At 44.6% G+C, this 21,929-nt stretch overlaps 2 protein-coding genes across 2 annotated transcripts; one reads left to right on the top strand and one right to left on the bottom strand.

Moving 5' to 3' along the window:
* The first annotated feature begins 580 nt into the window (after window positions 1-580).
* LOC311166307 (UPF0598 protein C8orf82) lies at window positions 581-12,056 on the top strand. Its single transcript, XM_084226206.1, has 3 exons — window positions 581-811; window positions 1,343-1,391; window positions 9,324-12,056. The coding sequence occupies exons 1-3, from the start codon at window positions 695-697 to the stop codon at window positions 9,797-9,799; spliced, it is 642 nt and encodes a 213-aa protein (XP_084082332.1). The 5' UTR covers window positions 581-694; the 3' UTR covers window positions 9,800-12,056.
* Window positions 12,057-13,719: 1,663 nt separating this feature from the next.
* Window positions 13,720-21,534, bottom strand: LOC311163060 (leucine-rich repeat-containing protein 14-like). Its single transcript, XM_084221753.1, has 4 exons — window positions 21,431-21,534; window positions 20,722-21,023; window positions 16,607-17,236; window positions 13,720-14,480 (listed from the first exon to the last, which is right to left on the bottom strand). The coding sequence occupies exons 2-4, from the start codon at window positions 21,012-21,014 to the stop codon at window positions 13,916-13,918; spliced, it is 1,488 nt and encodes a 495-aa protein (XP_084077879.1). The 5' UTR covers window positions 21,015-21,023; window positions 21,431-21,534; the 3' UTR covers window positions 13,720-13,915.
* Between the last annotated feature and the right edge of the window lie 395 nt (window positions 21,535-21,929).

Here is a 21,929-nt window from a genome sequence, read left to right as displayed (position 1 = left end):
TTCCTTCTTTTCCGAATTCTTTCTCCCTCATCCTGATGTTTTCCCCCCTCATTTTGGTCTTTCCCCCCTCATTTTGTGATTTTCCCCCTCATTTTTTGGTTTTCCCCCCTCATTTTCCACTTTTCCCCCTCATTTTCCACTTTCCCCCTCATCCCTCTCTTTCTCCCCCCACAATCCCAGCTGCTTTTCTACCTCATCCCGGTGTTTTTTCCCTCAGCCCGAGATTTTTCCGCCTCATTTTCCAACTTTTTCCCTCATCCCGGAGCTTTTCCCGCCGCCTGCGGGACCCTGAGGGCCCTGAGGGCAAAATGGCGGGAAGGGACCGGGTGGGGGCGCATCTATGAGGGAGCGCAGCGCTCGAGGAGCCTATAGGGGGTTTTTAAGGAGTCCCTGAAGCTCTATACAGCCCTGAGCCCCTATAGAGAAGCTCTGAGGGGTCTATAGAGGGATTCTATAGGATCCGGAGATCTATAGGATCCTCCATAGCCGCGAGACCCCCCTTTCCCCCCGGAACTTCTCGTTCCACTTCCGCTTCCCCCCGGACCGTTTTCACCGCCGCACCACCCGCGGTGCCCTCACATTGCGGTCCCCCTGCTGGCCGCTTCCGGGTGGCGCCGGTGTCGCGGCCTTCGCTGTCGCCTGTCGCGACAGGGAGGTGGCCCGGCCCTGTCGGGGGTCGCCGCTCGCTGTCGCGATGAGGGTGGGGGCGGTGCTGCGGCTCTGCTCGCGCTCGGGGCTCCAGTACCAGCAGGGGCAGCGGCCGGAGCCCGGAATCCGCGAGTATTTTTATTACGTGGATCACCAAGGGCAGGTGAGGGGAGGCGATAAAGGATCGATAAGGGATCGATAAGGGATCGATAAGGGGTTGGGGGGGTGGGGAGGGGGTTCTGGGCAACGGATCCCGCCTGGATTCCGGGCAGATCCCGAAAACATCGCAGGGTCGATCAAGGATCAATCCCAAATAAAACCCGGGAGGATCCCGGGCAGATCTCAAAATAATCCCGGATTAAACCCGGATTAAAAATCCCAAATAAATTCCAGATGGATCCTGGTCAGATCCCAGACAAATCTCACCCAGATTCCAAAGGAATCCCCAAAAAAATCCCAAAAACCCAAAAAAAAAACCCCAAAAAAGAAAAAACAAAACAAAAAAAAATTTTTCCAAGGACTCAGAGCAGATCCCAAAAAAATCCCCCAAAATTCCGGGCAAACCCCGGCTGGATCCCCATAAAAAAACCCCAAAAGGATCCAGGATGGATCCCAAACCCATCCCAGAGAAAAATCCCGGGATTTTTTGGGCTAAACTCGACTTTTTTGAGGCTTTTTCTCGTTTTTTCTGCAGCTTTTCCTGGATGACACCAAAGTCAAGAACTTCGTCACCTGCTTCAAAGGTACCGCCCTAATTAACCTCATTAATTAATCCCCTTGTTAATTGGGAGCTGAATATTGATTAGGAGTTGGTTATTAATTGGGATTTGAAGCTTTAATTAGGATTTAATGCTTAATTTGGGGGGGGTTGAGCTTTGGGAAGGGGTGAAAAGGCAGAACCCCCCCCTCATTTGCATATTTATAGCTAATGAATTAATCACTCCCTGATTAATTAATTATTCCTTCAGTCGTTAAATTAATAACTCATTATTAAATTAGAATTATTCAATCCAAAATTAATTAAGAAACCACAAAAAAAAAAAAACAAAAAAGCACCAAAAAAATTCTCCAAAAAACCCCAAATAACCACTGGAAAAACCCCAAAAAAATCTCCACTGAAACGCCCTAAAAACCCCAAATAAGACTGGAAAAACCAAAAAAAAAACCCAAAAAAACCCCACCAAAAAAAGCCTCAAAAAAACCCCAAAACCCCCAAAAAATCACCCCAAAAAATCTCCACTAAAACACCCAGAAAACCCCAAATAAGACTGGAAAACCCCAAATAAAAAAAAACCAAAATCCCCAAAAGAACACCAAAAAAAGCCTCCAAAAAACCCCAAAACCACTAAAAAATCACCCAAAAAAATCTCCACTAAAATCCCAAAAACACCCCAAATAAGACTGGAAAAACCCAAATAAGAAACCCCAAAAACACCTAAAAAAACCCCAAAAAAAAGCCTCCAAAAAAACCCAAAACCACCAAAAAAAATCTTCACTAAAACCCCCAAAAAACCCCAAATAAGACTGGAAAAACCCGAAGAAAAACCCTAAAAACCACCCCAAAAAATCCCACAAAAACCCCAAAACAACACCAAAAGAATGACCAAAAAAACCCCAAAAAACACCAAAAAAATCACAACAAAAATCACCAAAAAACCCCAAATAACCACTGGAAAAACCCCAAAAAATCTCCACTAAAAGCCCCAATAACCCCAAATAAGACTGAAAAACCCAAATAAAAAAACCCAAAAACACCCAAAAGAACACCCAAAAAAGTCTCCAAAAAAGCCCCAAAACCACCAAAAAATCACCCAAAAAAATCTCCACTAAAACCCCCAAAAACCCCAAATAAGACTGGAAAAAACCCAAATAAGAAACCCCAAAAACACCCAAAAAAACCACCAAAAAAGCCTCCAAAAAAGCCCCAAAACCACCAAAAAATCACCCAAAAAAATCTTCACTAAAACCCCCAAAAAAACCCAAATAAGACTGAAAAAAACCCAAAAAAATCCCATCAAAACCCCCAAAAACCACCAAAAAATCACCCAAAAAAATCTCCACTAAAACCCCCAAAAAACCCCAAATAAGACTGGAAAAACCCACAAAAACCACCCCAAAAAATCCCACAAAAACCCCAAAACAACACCAAAAGAATGACCAAAAAAACCCAAAAAATACCAAAAAAATCACAACAAAAATCACCAAAAAAACCCCAAATAACCACTAGAAAAACCCAAAAAATCTCCAATAAAACCCCCAAAAACCCCAAATAAGACTGGAAGAACCCAAATAAGAAACCCCAAAAACCCCCCAAAAAACACCAAAAAAAGCCTCCAAAAAAACCCCAAAACCACCAAAAAATCCCCCAAAAAATCTCCACTAAAACCCCCAAAAAAACCCAAATAAGACTGGAAAAAACCCAAGAAAACCCCTAAAAACCACCCCAAAAAACCCCACAAAAACCCCAAAACAACACCAAAAGAATGACCTAAAAAACCCAAAAACACCAAAAAAACCACAACAAAAATCACCAAAAAACCCCCAAATAACCACTGGAAAAAACCCAAAAAATCTCCACTAAAACCCCCCCAAAAACCCAAATAAGACTGAAAAACCCAAATAAGAAACCCCAAAAACACCCAAAAAAACCCCAAAAAAGCCTCCAAAAAAACCCCAAAACCACCAAAAAATCACCCAAAAAATCTTCACTAAAACCCCCAAAAAACCCCAAATAAGACTGGAAAAAAACCCCAAAAAATCCCATCAAAACCCCCCAAAACCACCAAAAAAAGCCTCCAAAAAAACCCCAAAACCACCAAAAAATCACCCAAAAAATCTTCACTAAAATCCCCAAAAAAACCCAAATAAGACTGAAAAAAAACCCCAAAAAACCACAAAACCACCCCAAAAAATCCCACAAAATCTCCAAAACAACACCAAAAGAATGACCAAAAAAACCCAAAAAACACCAAAAAAATCACAACAAAAATCACCAAAAAAACCCCAAATAACCACTGGGAAAACCCCAAAAAATCTCCACTAAAACCCCCAAAAACCCCAAATAAGACTGGAAAAACCCAGATTAAAAACCCAAAAACCACCAAAAAAAGCCTCCAAAAAAACCCCAAAACCACTAAAAAATCACCCAAAAAAATCTTCACGAAAACCCCCAAAAAAACCCAAATAAGACTGGAAAAACCCCAAAAAAACCCCAAAACCACCCCAAAAAATCCCACAAAAACCCCAAAACAACACCAAAAGAATGACCAAAAAAACCCCAAAAAACACTAAAAAAATCACAACAAAAATCACCAAAAACCCCCAAATAACCACTGGAAAAACCCCAAAAAATCTCCACTAAAACCCCCAAAAAACCCCAAATAAGACAGGAAAAACCAAAAAAAAACCCCAAAAAAACCACCAAAAAAAGCCTCAAAAAAACCCCAAAATCACTAAAAAATCACCCAAAAAAAATCTCCACTAAAGCCACCAAAAAACTCAAATAAGACAGAAAAAACCCAAATAAAAAACCCCAAAAACACCCAAAAAACCACCAACAAAAGCCTCCAAAAAACCCCAAAACCACCAAAAAATCACCCAAAAAATCTTCACTAAAATCCCCCAAAAAACCCCAAATAAGACTGAAAAAACCCACATTAAAACCCCCAAAAAACCCCAAAAAAACACCAAAAAAAGCCTCCAAAAAAAACCCAAAACCACCAAAAAATCCCCCCAAAAATCTCCACTAAAACCCCCAAAAACCCCAAATAAGACTGGAAAAACCCCCCAAAAAACGCCAAAAAACACCCAAAAAAGCCTCCAAAAAAACCCCAAAACCACCAAAAAATCCCCCCAAAAATCTCCACTAAAACCCCCAAAAACCCCAAATAAGACTGGAAAAACCCAAATAAAAAACCCCAAAAACACCCAAAAAACCACCAAAAAAACCACCAAAAAACCCCCCAAAACCACCAAAAAAATCACCCAAAAAATCTTCACTAAAATCCCCCAAAAAACCCCAAATAAGACTGAAAAAACCCACATTAAAACCCCCAAAAAACCCCAAAAAAACACCAAAAAAAGCCTCCAAAAAAACCCCAAAACCATAAAAAAATCACCCAAAAAATCTCCACTAAAACCCCCCAAAAAACCCTAAATAAGACTGGAAAAACCCACAAAAACCACCCCAAAAAATCCCACAAAAACCCCAAAACAACACCAAAAGAATGACCAAAAAAACCCCAAAAAACACTAAAAAAATCACAACAAAAATCACCAAAAACCCCCAAATAACCACTGGAAAAACCAAAAAAAATCTGCAGTAAAACCCCCCAAAAAACCCCAAATAAGACTGGAAAAACCCAAATAAGAAACCCCAAAAACACCCAAAAAAACACCAAAAAAAAGCCTCCAAAAAAACCCCAAAACCACTAAAAAATCACCCAAAAAAATCTCCACTATAACCCCAAAAAACCCCAAATAAGACTGGAAAAACCCAAATAAAAAAACCCCAAAACCCCCAAAAGAACACCAAAAAAAGCCTCCAAAAAAACCCCAAAACCACCAAAAAATCACCCAAAAAATCTTCACTAAAACCCCCAAAAAATCCCAAATAAGACTGGAAAAACCCCAAAACCCACCCAAAACCCCCCAAAAAAGCCTCCAAAAAAACCCCAAAACCACCAAAAAATCACCCCAAAAAATCTCCACTAAAACACCCAGAAAACCCCAAATAAGATTGGAAAACCCAAATAAAAAAACCCCAAAACCCCCAAAAGAACACCCAAAAAAGTCTCCACAAAAACCCCAAAACCACCAAAAATCACCCAAAAAAATCTCCACTAAAACCCCCAAAAAACCCCAAAAAAGACTGGAAAAACCCACAAAAACCACCCCAAAAAATCCCACAAAAACCCCAAAACAACACCAAAAGAATGACCAAAAAAACCCAAAAACCACCAAAAAAATCACAACAAAAATCACCAAAAACCCCCAAATAACCACTGGAAAAACCCCAAAAAAATCTCCACTAAAAGCCCCAATAACCCCAAATAAGACTGAAAAACCCAAATAAAAAAACCCAAAAACACCCAAAAGAACACCCAAAAAAGTCTCCAAAAAAGCCCCAAAACCACCAAAAAATCACCCAAAAAAATCTTCACTAAAATCCCCAAAATCCCCAAATAAGACTGGAAAAACCCAAATAAGAAACCCCAAAAACACCCAAAAAACCACCAAAAAAAGCCTCCAAAAAACCCCAAAACCACTAAAAAATCACCCAAAAAAATCTCCACTAAAACCCCCAAAAAAACCCAAATAAGACTGGGAAAAAACCAAGAAAACCCCTAAAAACCACTCCAAAAAAACCCACAAAAATCCCCAAAACAACACAGGAAAAAACACCAAAAAACCACCAAAAAACCACAACAAAAATCTCCAAAAAACCCCCAAATAACCACTGGAAAAACCCCAAAAAATCTCCACTAAAACCCCCAAAAACCCCAAATAGGTCTGGCAAAACCCCCAAAAAAACCCCTAAAAACCCCCCAAAAAAGCCTCCAAAAAAACCCCAAAAAATCACCCTAAAAAACTCCCCTAAAACCCCCCAAAAAACCCCAATAAGACTGGAAAAAACCCCCAAAAAAAACCAAAACCACCCACAAAAAACCCAAAACAACCCTGGAAGAGCCACTAAAAAAACCCAAAAACCACCAAAAATACACAAGAAAAATCACCAAAAAACCCCCAAATAACCACTGGAAAAACCCCAAAAAACCTCCACTAAAATCCCCCCAAAAACCCCAAATAAGACTGGAAAACCCCCAAAAAAACCCCACCAAAAAAACCCCAAAAAGCCTCAAAAAACCCCCCAAAACCCCCAAAAAAAACCCCAAAACCACAAATAAATCACCCAAAAAAATCTCCACTAAAACCTCCAAAAAAACCCCAAATAAGACTGGAAAAACCCCAGAAAACCCCACCAAAAACCACCCAAAAAACCCCAAAACACACAGAAGTCACCCCAAAAAAAGCCAAAAAAATCTCCCCAAGAACCCAAAAAACCCCGTCAAAAACCATCAAAAAACTGCAAACCCATCGAGAAAAGGCAAAAAACACCAAAAACCCCCAAAATCACCCAAAAAAATCCCCAAGAAGACGCCAGAAAAACCCCAAGAACCACCACAAAAACTTCCAAAAATCCCCAAAAGAGCCCAGAACGACACCGGAAAAAACCCAAAAACCCCAATAAAATTCCACCAAAAAACCCCAAAAATGCAAAAAATGACCAAAAACTCCACAAAAACCTCCCAAAAATCTCCATGAAAAGCAAAAAAAAAGGCAAAAACCATCCAAAACACCCCAAAAAACCACCAAAAAACCTTCTAAACCACGATATAAAACCACTGGAAAAACCCTAAATAAGACCAAAAAAACCTCAAAAACCACCACAAAAACCCCAGAAACCACTGGAAACACCCCCAAAAAAAAGCCCAAAAACCCACCAGAAAATCCCAAAAAGATCCCAAAAAAACACTGGAAAAACCCCAAAGAAACCTGAAAATACCACTGGAAAAACCCCAAAAAACACTGAAAAAACCTGGGAAAAAAAACCTAAAAAAAACCCCTAAAAAACTCCAGAAAAACCACCAAAACCACACCAAAAAATCTCCATGAAAGGTCCAAAAAATGGCAAAAAACATATCAAAAAACACCCCAAAAGACCACCAAAACCCACCAACAAACCCACCAAAAAACCCTTCAAAACCACAATATAAAACCACTGAAAAAACCTCAAATAAGACCAAAAAAACCTCAAAAACCACCACAAAAAGCCCAGAAACCAATGAAAACACCCCACAAAAAAGCCCCAAAAAACCATGAGAAAAACCACCCAAAAAAATCCCAAAAAACATGAGAAAAACTACCCAAAAACCCCAAAAACCATGAGAAAAACCACCCAAAAACCCAAAAAAATACCCCAAAAGACCCTGGAAAAATCCCAAAGGAACCTGAAAATACCACTGGAAAAACCCTAAAAAACACTCAAAAACCTGGGAAAAAAACCTAAAAAATCTCTAAAAAACTCCACAAAAGCCACCAAAACCTCAACAAAAAACCCCAAAACATCCCAAAAAATCACCAAAAATCCCAAAGCATCTTCAGGAAAAACCACCAGAAAAGTGCCAAAAACCATCAACAAAACCGCAAAAACCCAGCAAAAAAACCCCAAAAAACCCCAAAAATTCACCCAAAAATCACCTAAAAAACCCCAAAACCATGACAAAAACCACCAAAAAAACCCCAAAAAGCGCCCAAAAGACCCCAAAAAGACACTGGGAAAACCCCAAAGAAACCTGAAAATACCACTGGAAAAACCCAAAAAAACACTCAAAAAACCTGGAAAAAACCCAAAAATCCCTAAAAACCTCAACAAAAACCTCCCAAAAATGGGAAAAATCACAAAAAAAACCCCACCAAAACCACAGCAAAAAAATCTTGATGAAAAACCCCAAAAATTGGCAAAAACCATCCAAAACACCCCAAAAAACCATCCAAAAATCACCAAAAAATCCTTCTAAACCACGATATAAAACCACTGGAAAAAGCCCAAATAAGAGCAAAAAAACCTCAAAAACCACCACAAAAAGCCCAGAAACCAATGAAAACACCCCTCAAAAAACCCCAAAAAACCATTAGAAAAACCACCGAAAAACCACCCAAAAAAACCTCGAGAACCATGAGAAAAACCACCCAAAAACCCCCAAAACCATGAGAAAAACCACCTAAAACCCCAAAAAAATACCCCAAAAAGACACAGGGAAAACCCCAAAGAAACCTGAAAATACCACTGGAAAAACCCTAAAAAACACTCAAAAACCTGGGAAAAAAACCAAAAAAAATCCCTAAAAAACTCCACAAAAACCACCAAAACCTCAACAAAAAACCCCAAAACATCCAAAAAAATCACCAAAAATCCCAAAGCATCTTCAGGAAAAACCACCAGAAAAGTGCCAAAAACCATCAACAAAACCGCAAAAACCCAGCAAAAAAAATCCCAAAAACCTCCAAAAATCCCCCAAAACTCCCCCAAAAAACCCCCAAAACCATGACAAAAACCACCCAAAAAACCCCAAAAAGCGCCCAAAAACACCCCAAAAAGACACTGAGAAAATCCCAAAGAAACCTGAAAATACCTCTGGAAAAACCCCAAAAAACACTGGAAAAACCTGGAAAAAACCCAAAAAAATCCCTAAAAAACTCCACAAAAACCACCAAAACCACACCAAAAAATCTCCATGAAAAGTCCAAAAAATAGCCAAAAAACATCAAAAAACACCCCAAAAAACCACCAAAAAAGCACCAAAAAACCACCAAAAAACCCATCAAAACCATGATAAGAAACCATTAGAAAAACCCCAAATAAGACCAAAAAAACCTCAAAAACCACCACCAAAACCCCCAAAACCACTAAAAACACACCCAAAAAAACCAATAGAAAACCCCAAAAAATCTCCACGAAAAACTCCCAAAAATGCCAAAAAACATCAACAAAACCACAAAAAACCCATCAAAAAAACCCAAAAAAACCCCGAAAATTCAGCCAAAAATTGCCCAAAACTCCCCCAAAAATCCCCAACCCGTCCCCCGTCGCTGATCCCCGCGTTTCCCCGCAGACGTCGCCTTCCTCTCCTTCTTCTTCCGGCGCCTGGAGCGGAACCGCGGCGGGCGCTACGGGCGCCGCTTCCCGTGGGTGTCGCGCTGCGGCCGCGAGCGCAATTTCCTGCGCTGCTCCGACCTGCCCGTGGTGTTCACGCAGCTCCTGCGCGGCCCCCGGGGCGAGCCCCTGCTGTCGTTCTGCGGCGGCGGCGCCGCGCTGACGGTGCCGTTCCGGCCGGGAGCGCTGGCCGTGCTCCCGGAGAACGGGCGGCTCTACCACCCCGCGCCCCCCAAGGCCGGCGGCGTGGGATTGGTGCGCTCGGCGCTGGCCCAGGAGTTCAGCGCCGGGTTCCGGTTCGAGGACGGGCCCGAGGAGCCCCCGACGCATTTTCGGTGGGATGGGGAGGAGTATCGGCTGTCCGGGGAGATTCTGGGAATTCTGCGGGCGGAAAAAGCGGGATTGGAGGAGGAAACGGCGATTTCGGCACCGTAAAGCCTTCACATGGAATCGGAATGGCCTGGAATGGAATCGGAATCCTCGGAATGGAATCGGAATATTCGGAATGGTATCAAAATCCTTGGCATGGAATCGGAATCCTCGGAATGGAATTGGAATCCTCGGAATGGAATCGAAATCCTCAGAATGAAATCTGAATCCCTAGAACAGGAATCGGAATCCCTTGAAATGGATTCAGAATCCTTGAAAGGGAATCGGAATCCCGTGAAATGGAATCCCTTGAAAGGGAATCAGAATCCTTTGAAAGGGAATCGGAATCCCCTGAAAGGGAATCGGAATCCTCGGAATGGAATCGGAATCCCTTGAAAGGGAATCCCTTGAAAGGGAATCGGAATCCATTGAAAGGGAATCCCTTGAAAGGGAATCGGAATCCCTTGAAGGGGAATCGGAATCCATTGAAATGGAATCGGAATCCATTGGGATGGAATCGGAATCCTTTGAAAGGGAATTGGAATCCCCTGAAAGGGAATCGGAATCCCTTCAAATGGAATCCCTTGAAATGGAATCGGAATCCCTTGAAAGGGAATTGGAATCCCTTGGAAGGGAATCGGAATCCATTGAGAGGGAATCGGAATCCCTTGAAAGGGAATCCCTTGGAAGGGAATCGGAATCCCTTGAACGGGAATCGGAATCCATTGAAATGGAATCGGAATCCCTTGAAATGGAATCGGAATCCATTGCGAAGGAATCGGAATCCCTTGAACTGGAATCAGAATCCCTTGGACTGGAATCGGAATCCCTTGGAATGGCATCGGAATCCATTGAACGGGAATCGGAATCCATGGAAAGGGAATCGAAATCCATTGAGGGGGAATCGGAATCCCCTGAAGGGAATCGGAATCCCTTGAAGGGGAATCGGAATCCCTTGAGAGGAATCGGAATCCATTGAGAGGGAATCGGAATCCCCTGAAAGGGAATCTGAATCCCTTCAACGGGAATCGGAATCCCTTGAAATGGAATCGGAATCCCTTGAAATGGAATCGGAATCCCTTGAAATGGAATCGGAATCCCTTGAAAGGGAATCGGAATCCCTGGAAATGGAATCCCTTGAAAGGAATCGGAATCCCTTGAACGGGAATCGGAATCCTCGGGATGGAATCGGAATCCATTGGAAGGGAATCGGAATCCCTTGAACGGGAATCAGAATCCCTTGAGAGGGAATCCCTCGAAAAGGAATCGGAATCCCTTGAAAGGGAATCGGAATCCCCTGAAAGGGAATCGGAATCCATTGAAGGGGAATTGGAATCCCCTGAAATGGAATCGGAATCCCTTGAACGGGAATCGGAATCCATTGAGAGGGAATCAGAATCCCTTCAAATGAAATCGGAATCCCTTGAGAGGGAATTGGAATCCCTTGAAATGGAGTCGAATCCCTTGAAGGGAATTGGAATCCCTTGAAGGGGAATCTGAATCCCCTGAAATGGAATCGGAATCCTTGGGATGGAATCGGAACCCCTTGAGAGGGAATCGGAATCCATTGCAGGGAATCTGAATCCCCTGAAATGGAATCAGAATCCTTGGGATGGAATCGGAATCCCTTGAACGGGAATCGGAATCCCTTGAAATGGAATCAGAATCCCTTGAAATGGAATCGGAATCCATTAAGAGGGAATCGGAATCCCTTGAAATGGAATTCCTTGAAAGGGAATCGGAATCCCTTGAAATGGAATCCCTTGAAAGGGAATCGGAATCCCTTGAAATGGAATTGGAATCCATGGAAAGGGAATCGGAATCCATTGAAAGGGAATCGAATCCTTTGAACAGGAATCGGAATCCCTTGAACGGGAATCGGAATCCTTGAAAGGGAATCGGAATCCATTGAAATGGAATCGGAATCCCTTGAAAGGGAATCGGAATCCCTTGCAATGGAATCAGAATCCCTTGAGAGGGAATCCCTTGAAATGGAATTGGAATCCCTTGAAAGGGAATCAGAATCCCTTGAATGGGAATCGCAATGCCCTGAAAGGGAATCGAAATCCCTTGAAAGGGAATCGGAATCCCTGGAAATTAAACCGGAATCCCTTGAAATGGAATCGGAATCCCTTGAACGGGAATCGGAATCCATTGAAAGAGAATCGGAATCCCTTGGAAGGGAATCGGAATCCCTTGAAAGGGAATCGTAATCCCTTGAAATGGAATCAGAATCCCTTGAACAGGAATCCGAATCCCTTCAAATGGAATCGGAATCCATGAAAGGGAATGGGAATAAACTCGTTCATTAAATTGGCTGATGAATTAATTAAGGACTCTGGTTTTTATTTAAATGATTCATTTCAGGAAGTGTTGCCCCTTTCACGATTCCTGTTTTTGCTCATCGCTAAAATTCCCAGGAAATCGCCCCAAAAATGTCATTCCTTCTTTAAATGGTGGATTTGGGGATTTGGGATGGGGGATTTGGGAACTTTGGACCAAGGAATTTGGGATGATGGGTTTGAGGATTTGGGGTGAAGGATTTGAGGGATTTGGGATGAAGGATTTGAGGGATTTGGGATGATGGGTTTGGGGATTTGGGGTGAAGGATTTAAGGGATTTGGGATGAAGGATTTGAGGGATTTAGGATGATGGGTTTGGGGATTTGGGGGATTTGGGATGAAGGGTTTGGGGATTTGGGGTGAAGGATTTGGGATGAAGGATTTGGGAACTTCGGATCAAGAATTTTGGGATGATGGATTTGGGGGTTTGGGATCAAGGGTTTGGGGATTTGGGATGAAGGATTTGGGAACTTTGGATCAAGGAATTTGGGATGATGGGTTTGGGGATTTGGGATAAAGAATTTGGGATGATGGGTTTGGGGATTTGGGATGAAGGATTTTGGGGATCTAGGGTGAAGGATTTGGGGGATTTGGCAATTTGGAGATTTGGGATGAAGGATTTGGGAACTTTGGACCAAGCATTTGGGAACTTTGGATCAAGGATTTGGGGATTTGGGATCAAGGGTTTTGCACGTAAGTTTTGGGGATTTGGACCAAGAATTTGGGAATTTTGGATCAAGGATTTAGGGATTTGGGATGAAGGATTTGGAGATTTGGGATCAAGGACTTGGGGGACTTGGGATGAAGGATTTGGGATGATGGGTTTGGGGATTTGGGGATTTGGGGTGAAGGATTTGGGGATTTGGGATGAAGGATTTGGGATGGGGGATTTGGGATGAGGGATTTGGGAACTGTGGACCAAGGAATTTGGGATGATGGGTCTGGGGATTTGGGATCAAGGACTTGGGGGATTTGGGATGAAGGGTTTGGGGGATTTGGCAATTTGGGATTTTGGGATGAAGGAGTTGGAATTTTGGACCAAGGATTTTGGGATTTGGGATGGGAGATTTAAGATTAAGAATTTGGGGATTTGGGATGAAAGATTTGGGACTTTTGGATGAAGGATTTGGGAACTTTGGACCAAGGATTTGGGAACTTTGGATAAAGGATTTGGGGGTTTGGGATGAAGAATTTGGGAACTTTGGGATGAAGGATTTGGGATGAAAGAGTTGGGAATTTGGGGTGAAGAATTTGGGAATTCGGGATGAAGGGTTTGGGTGATTTGGGATGAAGGATTTGGGAATTTGGGATAAAGGATTTGGAATGAAGGATTTGGGTGATTTGGGAGGAAGGGTTTGGGAATTTGGGATGAAGGATTTGGGTGATTTGGGATAAAGGATCTGGGAGGAAGGGTTTGGGAATTTCGGGGTGGTTTTGGATAGAATTTGTGTGGTAACAGCTTAATAATAATTAATTACTGATGAATAATTAATTAATATTTATTTCATAATTACTGAATGTCCCATGGGAATTAAGGCCATCCAAAGGCTTTTCCCCTCTGGACGTGACAACAAAAGTTCCGGGAAAATCTTTGGGGTCGGAGTGGGGGGAAAAACACCAAAATTGAACGGAAGAATACCGGGATGAGTGGGAAAATCCTAAAATAAGACACAAAACATCAGGATGAGGTGGGAAAATATAAAAACCAAGCAGAAAAGCACCAAAATAAAGGGAAAAAAACATTGGGATGAGGCGGAAAAGCACCGGGATGAGGCGGGAAACGCCCGGATTTTGGAAAAGCCGGCGATTTTCCAAATGGAGGCTCCGAGCTTTTCCCAAATCACAAGGAGAAGTAGTCCAGGGCTCCGTGGCCGTAGGGGTTGGAAGTCCAGACGAGGTCGTTTCTCCCGGAATTCGCCAACATTTGGGAAAACTCAACGTCGGCCGCCGCCAGAAGTTCCTCATCCACGGGCTCCTCGAAATTCCACGCGGATTCCGGCGGCGGCTCCGGCTTGTAGCAATCCACGGGGAAGGGATAGACGACCAGGCGGAGGTCGGGCAGCTCCAAGGTTTTCTGGAGCAGATCCTTGAGCGCGGCCGTGGACAGGGAATTGCCGTAGAGTCCCAGGAAGCGCAGGCGGGAGCAGCGCCGCAGCGTCGGCAGCAGCGCGTCCAGGTGGGAGTCGGCCATGCGGCATTCCATGAGATCCAGGTGCAGCAGCGAGGCCGAGGTCTCCTCCAGGAGCAGCCGCAGCGGCTCCAGGAGGCCTTGGGAGAAGTCGTGGCCGCTCAGATCCAACCTTTTGAGGGCCGGAGCGTGGAAGCTTTGGGAGAGGAAGGCGAGGTCGGCGGGAACGAGGGAGCAGAAGGCCAATTCCAAGCTTTCCAACGGAGCCTGGAGGTCGCTGGCGGGAGGGAAAAGGGAGAGGTGAGGATTGGTTGGGATTCAGGGGGGAAATGAGGGGATTGAGAGCTGGGATTGCATCCTCGGGATCCTGGGATTGTGGGACAGGTGAGGGTGGGAAAGAACTCCAAGAACGTTGAGTTTGACCTCTGAATCTCCTGGGGTTTTGGAATGATGGGATCGTGGAATTATGAAATGGCTGAGGTTGGGAAAGAGCTCCAAGAACATCAAGTTTGATCTCTGAAAATCCTGGGGTTTTGGAATGATGGAGTTATGGGATCATGCAGTTACGGAATGGCTGAGGTTGGGAAAGAGCTCCAAGGTCATCAAGTTCAAGGTTTGAAAATCATGGAATTGTGGGTCAAGTAATCATGGAATTGTGGAATGGCTGAGGTTGGGAATGATCTCCAAGAACATCAAGTTCGACTTTTGAAACTCCTGGGATTTTGGAATGATGGGATCATGGAGTTTCAGAATGGCTGAGGTTGGGAAAGGTCTCCAAGACCATCAAGTTCAAGGTTTGACAATCATGGAATTATGGGATCACTGAGCAATGGAATTGTGGAATCAAATTGTGGAATTATGGAATTGCTGTGGTTGGGAAAGAACTCCAAGAGCATCAAGTCTGACCTCTGAAAATTCTGGGATTTTGGAATTTTGGGATCGTGGAATGACTCAGATTGGGAAAGGTCTCCAAGAACATCAAGTCTGACGGTTGAGGATCATGGAGTTATGGAATTATGGATCCATGAGATTAGGGGGTCATGGAGTGGTGTGGTCATGGAACCATGGAATTACAGAACGGCTGAAGTTGGGAAAGATCCCCAAGAACATCAAGTTGTACCTTTGAGAATCATGGAATGATGGGGTCATGGATGCAGGGAATTGTGGAATTGTGGAGCTATGGAATCATGGGATGTTGGGATTCTGGGATCAGGGAGTCATGAAATGATGGGATCACGGCGTTATGAGGTCATGGAGCCACTGTTCAAGATCATCAAGTCCAACTTTTGGGAATCCTGAAGTCAAGGAATGATGGGATCATGGAGTTATGGAATCACAGAGTTATGGAATGGTTGAGTCACTGGGAGAACGGGATCAAGGGAACCTGGGATCGTTAAGGTTGGAGAAGATCTCCAAGACCATCGAGACCAAACCTTGGGAATCATGGAACGAGGAATTATGGGGTCATGGAATTATGGGATGAGGGAATCTTTGAGTTGTAAACTATTGGGATCATGGGATCATTGGGATAAAGAATTCCTGAAAAGAATGGATCATTCAGGTTGGAAAAGATCCTCAAGACCATCGAGCCCAAACCTTGGGAATCGTGGAATGAGGAATTATGGGATCATGGAATTATGGGATGAGGGAATCTTTGAGTTGTAAACTATTGGGACAATGGAATCATGGGATAAAGAATTCTTAAAAAGAATGGATCATTCAGGTTGGAAAAGATCCTCAAGACCATCGAGCCCAACCTTTGGGAATCTTAGAATTTAGGAATTCCGGGATCATGGAATTGTGGGATAATGGAATCGCTGAGTGATGAACTGTTGGGATAACAGAATCCTGGGATCTTGGAATCCTGGGATCAGGGAATCTGGGATCAGGGAATCCTGGGATCATGGAATCCTGGAATCAGGGAATCTGGGATCATGGAATCCTGGGATCAGGGAATCTGGTATCATGGAATCCTGGGATCATGGAATCCTGGGATCAGGGATTCGGGGATCATGGAATCCTGGGCTCATGGAATCCTGGGATCAATGATTCCGGGACAACGGAATCACTGAGTCATGAACTATTGGGATAACAGAATCATGGGAATGTTGGGATAAGGAAATCATGGAATCAAGGGGTCATTAAGGTTGGAGAAGACCTCCAAGACCATCGAGACCGACCTTTGGGAATCATGGAACAAGGAATTCTAGGATCTTGGAATGATGGGACAATGGAATCACCGCGTCACGAACTGTTGGGATAATGGAATCATGGGAACGTTGGGATAATCCGGGAAGCACAGGATCACTCAGACTGGGAAAGACCCCCAAGACCCCCAACCCTTGGGAAACCCCCGGGAGCGCGGGAAGGGCCCGGGCAGGCCCCGCTGGGTGCGGAACTCACCAGAGGATCTGGCGCAGATTCCCGGAGAGCCGGGAGGATCCCAGGTTGAGCTCGCGGAGGCTGGGCAGCATTCCCAGCTGCCCGGCCAGGCACCGGATTCCGATGGCCGATTCCGGCGTCGGGCGCCGCACGTCCACGTTGCTGTACTGGAGCTTGAGGCTGCGCAGCTCCGGGAAGCGCGAGAGGTGCGGCAGGATCACCGAGAGCCCGGCCAATCCCAGGTTGTTGAACCGCAGATCCACCCTCCGCAGGAAGGACGGATCCAAGGATTCCAGCAAAGCCACGATCCCGGAGGCCGAGAGTTCCTCCGCTTGGAATTCGCGGCACTTGAGGCGCAGCGGGCCGGCGGCCGCCGTCTGGAGCGCGTCGCGCAGGATCCCGTAGGACGTCCCGTTGACGAACAGGTCGGCGTGGACGTCCACGCCCGGGGGCTGCGGAGCGGCCGCGGCCGTGGCGGCTCCGGAGCGGCCTTTGTGCCGCTTGGATCCGCGCCTCTGGAATTCCCGCTGGTGCTTGGACACCTCCACGCAAGCCTTGGCCAAAGCCACCGTGCCGGACCAGACGCTCATCCCGTCCGGAGCGCGGCCGGACGCGGAGTCGGGGAGTCCGGTGATGTCCAGCACACGCAGGCTGGAAAAACGGGAAGGAGCCGTCAAAAAGGGGAGGGAATCATCCAAAATGGGGAGGAAAGCATGGAAAAAGGGATCAAAAAATGGGGAGGAAAGCATGGAAAAAGGGAGGAAACCATCAAAAAGGGAAGGAACCATCAAAACCAAGAAGAAACCATCAAAAATGGGAAAGAACCATCAAAACCAAGAACAAACTATTAAAAAGGGGAGGAAACTATCAAAAATGGGAAGGAACCATCAAAACCCAAGAAGGAACCATCAAGAATGGGAAAGAACCATCAATACCAAGAACAAACTATTAAAAAGGAGAGGAAAGTATCAAAAACGGGAAGGAACTGTCAAAAAGGGGAGTGAATCATCCAAAAATGGGGAGGAAATCATTAAAAATGGGAGGGAACCATCAAAACCCAAGAAGGAACCATCAAAACCAAGAAGAAACCATCAAAAATAGGAAGGAACCATCAAAACCAAGAAGAAACCATCAAAAATGGGAAAGAACCATCAATACCAAGAACAAACTATTAAAAAGGGGAGGAAAACATCAAAAAGGGGAGGAAAACATCAAAAATGGGAAGAAACAATCAAAAAATTGAGGAGATAATCAAGGAGAAGAAGAAACCATCAAGAATGGGAGGAAACCATCAAAAATGGGGAGGAACCCTCAAAAATGAGAGGGAACCATCAAAAATTGAACCATCAAAAATGGGAAGAAACCATCAAAACCAGAAAGGAACCATCAAAAATAAAAAGAAATCATGAAAAATGGGAGGAAACCATCAAAAACACCAAGAAGCCATTAAAAATGGGAGGAATCTATAAAAAATGGGAAGGAACCACCAAAACCAGGAAGAAACCTTAAAATTGGGAAGGAACCATCAAAAATGGGAAGGAACCGCCAAGGAAGGAATCATCTAAAATTAGAAGGAACCATAAAATCGTGAAGAAATCTTCAAAACCAAGAAGAAACCATTAAAAATGGGAAAAAAACATCAAAAATGAGAAGAAACCATCAAAAATGGGAGGAAATGATCAAACATGGGAAGAAACCGTCAAAAACAAGAAGGAGCTATCAAAAATGGGAGGAAATCATAAAAAAAGGGCAAGAAACCATCAAGACCATCAAAACCAAAAAGAAAAAATGAAAAACTGGAGGAAAGTTTCAAAAACGAGAAGAAACCCTCAAAAATAGGTAGGAACTCTCAAAAGAGGAGGAAACCATCAAAAATAGGAAAGAACCATCAAAACCAAGAAGAAGCCATCAAAAACAGGAGGAAATCATAAAAAATGGGAAGAAACCATCTAAAATGGGAAGGAACAATCAAAACTGGGAGGAAACCACCAAAACCAGAAAGAAACCATGAAAAATGGGAGGAAACCATCAAAAATGGCAGGAAATTATCAAAAAATGAAGGGAAGCATCAAAAATGGGAAGAAACCATCAAAAATGGGAAGGAACTGTCAAGGAAGGACCCATCAAAAACGGGAAGGAACCATCAAAAATGGGAGGGAACCACCAAAACCAGAAAGGAACCATCAAAAATGGAAAGGAGCCATGAAGATCAAGAAGAAACCATCAAAAACAAGAAGGAACTGTCAAGGAAGGAACAATCTAAAATGGCAAGAAGCCATCAAAAATGAGAAGGAACCTTCAAAAATGGGCAGGAACCATCAAGTACAAGAAGGAACTATCAAAAACTGGAAGCAACCATCAAAAACTGGAAGCAACCATCAAAATTGGGAAGGAACCATCAAAAATGGGAGGGAACCATCAAAAATGGAAGGGAACCATCAAAACTTGGAAGAAACCATCAAAAACAAGAAGAAACCATCAAAAACAGGAGGAAACCATCAAAAACGAGAAGGAACCGTCAAGGAAGGAACCATCAAAAATGGCAAGAAACCATCAAAAACTGGAGGGAACCATCAAAAATGGGAAAGAACCATCAGACACCAGGAGGAAACAACAAAAACAAGAAGAAACCATCAAAAATGGGAGCGAACCATCAAAAATGGGAAGGAACTGTCAAGGAAGGAACCTTCTAAAATGGTAAGAAACCATCAAAAATGGGAAGGAACCATCAAATACAGGAAAGAACCATCAAAAACAGGAGGAAACCATCAAAAAGGGGAAGGAACCATCAAGGAAGGAATCTTCTAAAATGGGAAGAAACCATCAAAAATAAAAGGGAACCATCAAAAATAGAAGGGAACCATCAAACCAGGAAGGAACGGTCAAAAACAAGAAGAAACCATCAAAAATGTGAAGGAACCATCAGTAAGAAACCATCAAAATTGGGAAGGAACCATCAAAAAGGGGAGGGAACTGTCAAGGAAGGAACCATCAAAAATGGGAAGAAACCATCAAATACCAGAAGGAACCATCAAAAACAGGAAGGAACCATCTAGAATGGGAAGGAACCATCAAAAATGGGAAGGAACAATCAAAAATGGGAAGGAACCATCAAAAATTGGAAGAAACCATCAAAAACAAGAAGGAACTGTCAAGGAGGGAACCTTCAAAAATGGTAAGAGACCATCAAAAACTGGAGGGAACCATCAAAAACAGGAAGGAACCATCAAGGAAGGAACCTTCTAAAATGGGAAAGAACCATCAAAAATGGCAAGAAACCATCAAAACCAGGAAGGAACCATTAAGAACAGGAAAGAACCATCAACTACAAGAAGAAACCATCAAAAACAGGAGGAAACCATCAAAAATGGGAAGGAACTGTCAAGGAAGGAATCATCAAAAATGGCAAGAAACCATCAAAACGAGGAAGAAACCATCAAAAACTGGAAGGGACCATCAAAAACAGGAGGAAACCATCAGAAAGGGGAAGGAGCCATCAAAAATGGGAAGGAACCATCAAGGAAGGAACCTTCTAAAATGGGAAGGAACCGTCAAAATTGGGAAGGAACCATCAAAAAGGAGAGGGAACCGTCAAGGAAGGAACCATCAAAAATGGGAAGAAACCATCAAATACAAGAAGGAACCATCAAAAAAGGAAGGAACCATCTAGAATGGGAAGAAACCATCAAAAATGGGAAGGAACCACCACAAATGGGAGGGAACCATCAAAAATTGGAAGAAACCATCAAAAACAAGAAGAAACCATCAAAAATGGGAAGGAACTGTCAAGGAAGGAACCTTCGAAAATTATAAGAAACCATCAAAAATGGGAAGGAACCATCAAAAATGGGAAGGAACCATCAAATACAAGAAGGAACCACCAAAACCAGGAAGGAACCATCTAGAATGGGAAGGAACCATCAGATACCAGAAGAAACCATCAAAAACTGGAAGGACCCATCAAAAACTGGAAGGAACCATCAAAAATGGGAAGGAACCGTCAGACAGTAGAAGAAACCATCAAAAAGAGGAAGGAACTACGAAAACCAGGAATGAACCACGGACACCAGGAAGGAACCATCCAAAAGCACGGAGCACCAGAGGCTGTCCCCATCCCGGAACATTCCAGAACCCACCTGACGTCGTGTCCGGGCTCCTCCAGCTGCCGCCGCAGCTGCGCCACCACGGCCAGGATGACGGCCTGGACGCAGAGCTTGCAGGGATGATCCCGCAGCAGCTCCCGGCGTCCCACCAACCGCTGGAAGTTGAGCACCGGGAAAGGCCAAGCGGCCACCAAATCCCGCAGCACCAGGGGCCGGCCGTCCAGGAACGCCGCCTGGAACAGCACCGGGTGGAGATCGGCGGGAAGGGCGGGAAGAGGGCGGTGAGCGACGACGCGGCGGGCGCAGAGGAAGAGGAGGGAATCCATCGAGGGGGGCTGTGGGGAGAGAAAAGTTTCAGGGAAATCGCAAATTGCAGGATATCCCAAAGAAAAGCTGGGATTTTGGAGGGGTTGTGGGGGTTTGGGGATCTTTTGGATGATGGAGAAGCGAAGAATTGCAGAGAAACCCCAAATGCGAGCGTATCGCTTCGTGAGGGAAAAAGATGGCGGCGGTTGTGAGGGGACCCCCTCAGCGCCGCTCCCCAAAATGGAAATCCCGGGACACCCAAACGGATCCCAAGCCCCTCCCGTGGGTCTGGAAATTACCACAGGGATCCCAAATTCCGTCCCCTCCGGGTATCTGGGAATTCCCACAGGGATCCCCAAATTATCCCAAAGTCCCCTCAGGGATCCCCAAACGCGACCGCGCCGCCCGCCCCCCCAACATGGCGCCCCCCACTCACCGCCCGCAGCCCCCGACTGCCCTCAGCTCGTACGGAACTTCACTTCCGTGTATCCGCGTCGTGACGACCAATCAGCGGTCAAAGCCCGCCATAGGGGCGGGTTCCTTTCTTTCAATTGGCTTCTACAGCTGTCCGTCAGTGTTTCATTAAATTTTCATTGGTTCAAGGCTAGAGAGGCGGCAGTTTATACATACGCCTTCCCATTGGCTCACTTCGCTGTCAATCACTAATCCCTGCCTTCCTATTGGCTGGCGCTCGGCGGAAGCGGGAGGTTCGCTCTGAGGCGGCTTTGGAGTCCTCGGCGGAGCCTCCCTCGATCCCCGACCCCAATTCCCGATCCCAATCCAGATCCCAGCCCCCAATCCCGGTCCCAATCCCCATTCCCGATCCACAAGGCGCCCCCCACTCACGGACCGCCCGCCGCCCCCACTGGCCCAAAGCTCGTACGGAAGGTTTACTACCGTGTGTGCTCGTCGTGACAACCAATCAGCGGGCAAAG

The sequence above is a fragment of the Fringilla coelebs genome (assembly GCF_963513975.1).
Source record: "Fringilla coelebs genome assembly, chromosome: 1".
In the NCBI taxonomy this organism is placed as follows: domain Eukaryota; kingdom Metazoa; phylum Chordata; class Aves; order Passeriformes; family Fringillidae; genus Fringilla; species Fringilla coelebs.
The sequence above is the reverse complement of the archived record's forward strand: the minus strand, read 5'-3'. Positions and strand labels throughout refer to the sequence as shown.

Coding starts and splice junctions, on each gene's coding strand:
- LOC311166307 (XM_084226206.1), top strand. CDS start 695: ATGAGGGTGGGGGCGGTGCTGCGGCTCTGCTCGCGCTCGGGGCTCCAG. Junction 812..1,342: donor ACGTGGATCACCAAGGGCAG/GTGAGGGGAGGC, acceptor TTTTTTCTGCAG/CTTTTCCTGGATGACACCAA. Junction 1,392..9,323: donor CTTCGTCACCTGCTTCAAAG/GTACCGCCCTAA, acceptor GTTTCCCCGCAG/ACGTCGCCTTCCTCTCCTTC.
- LOC311163060 (XM_084221753.1), bottom strand. CDS start 21,014: ATGGATTCCCTCCTCTTCCTCTGCGCCCGCCGCGTCGTCGCTCACCGC. Junction 17,237..20,721: donor GAGCCCGGACACGACGTCAG/GTGGGTTCTGGA, acceptor CCGTTTTTCCAG/CCTGCGTGTGCTGGACATCA. Junction 14,481..16,606: donor AATCTGCGCCAGATCCTCTG/GTGAGTTCCGCA, acceptor CCCTCCCGCCAG/CGACCTCCAGGCTCCGTTGG.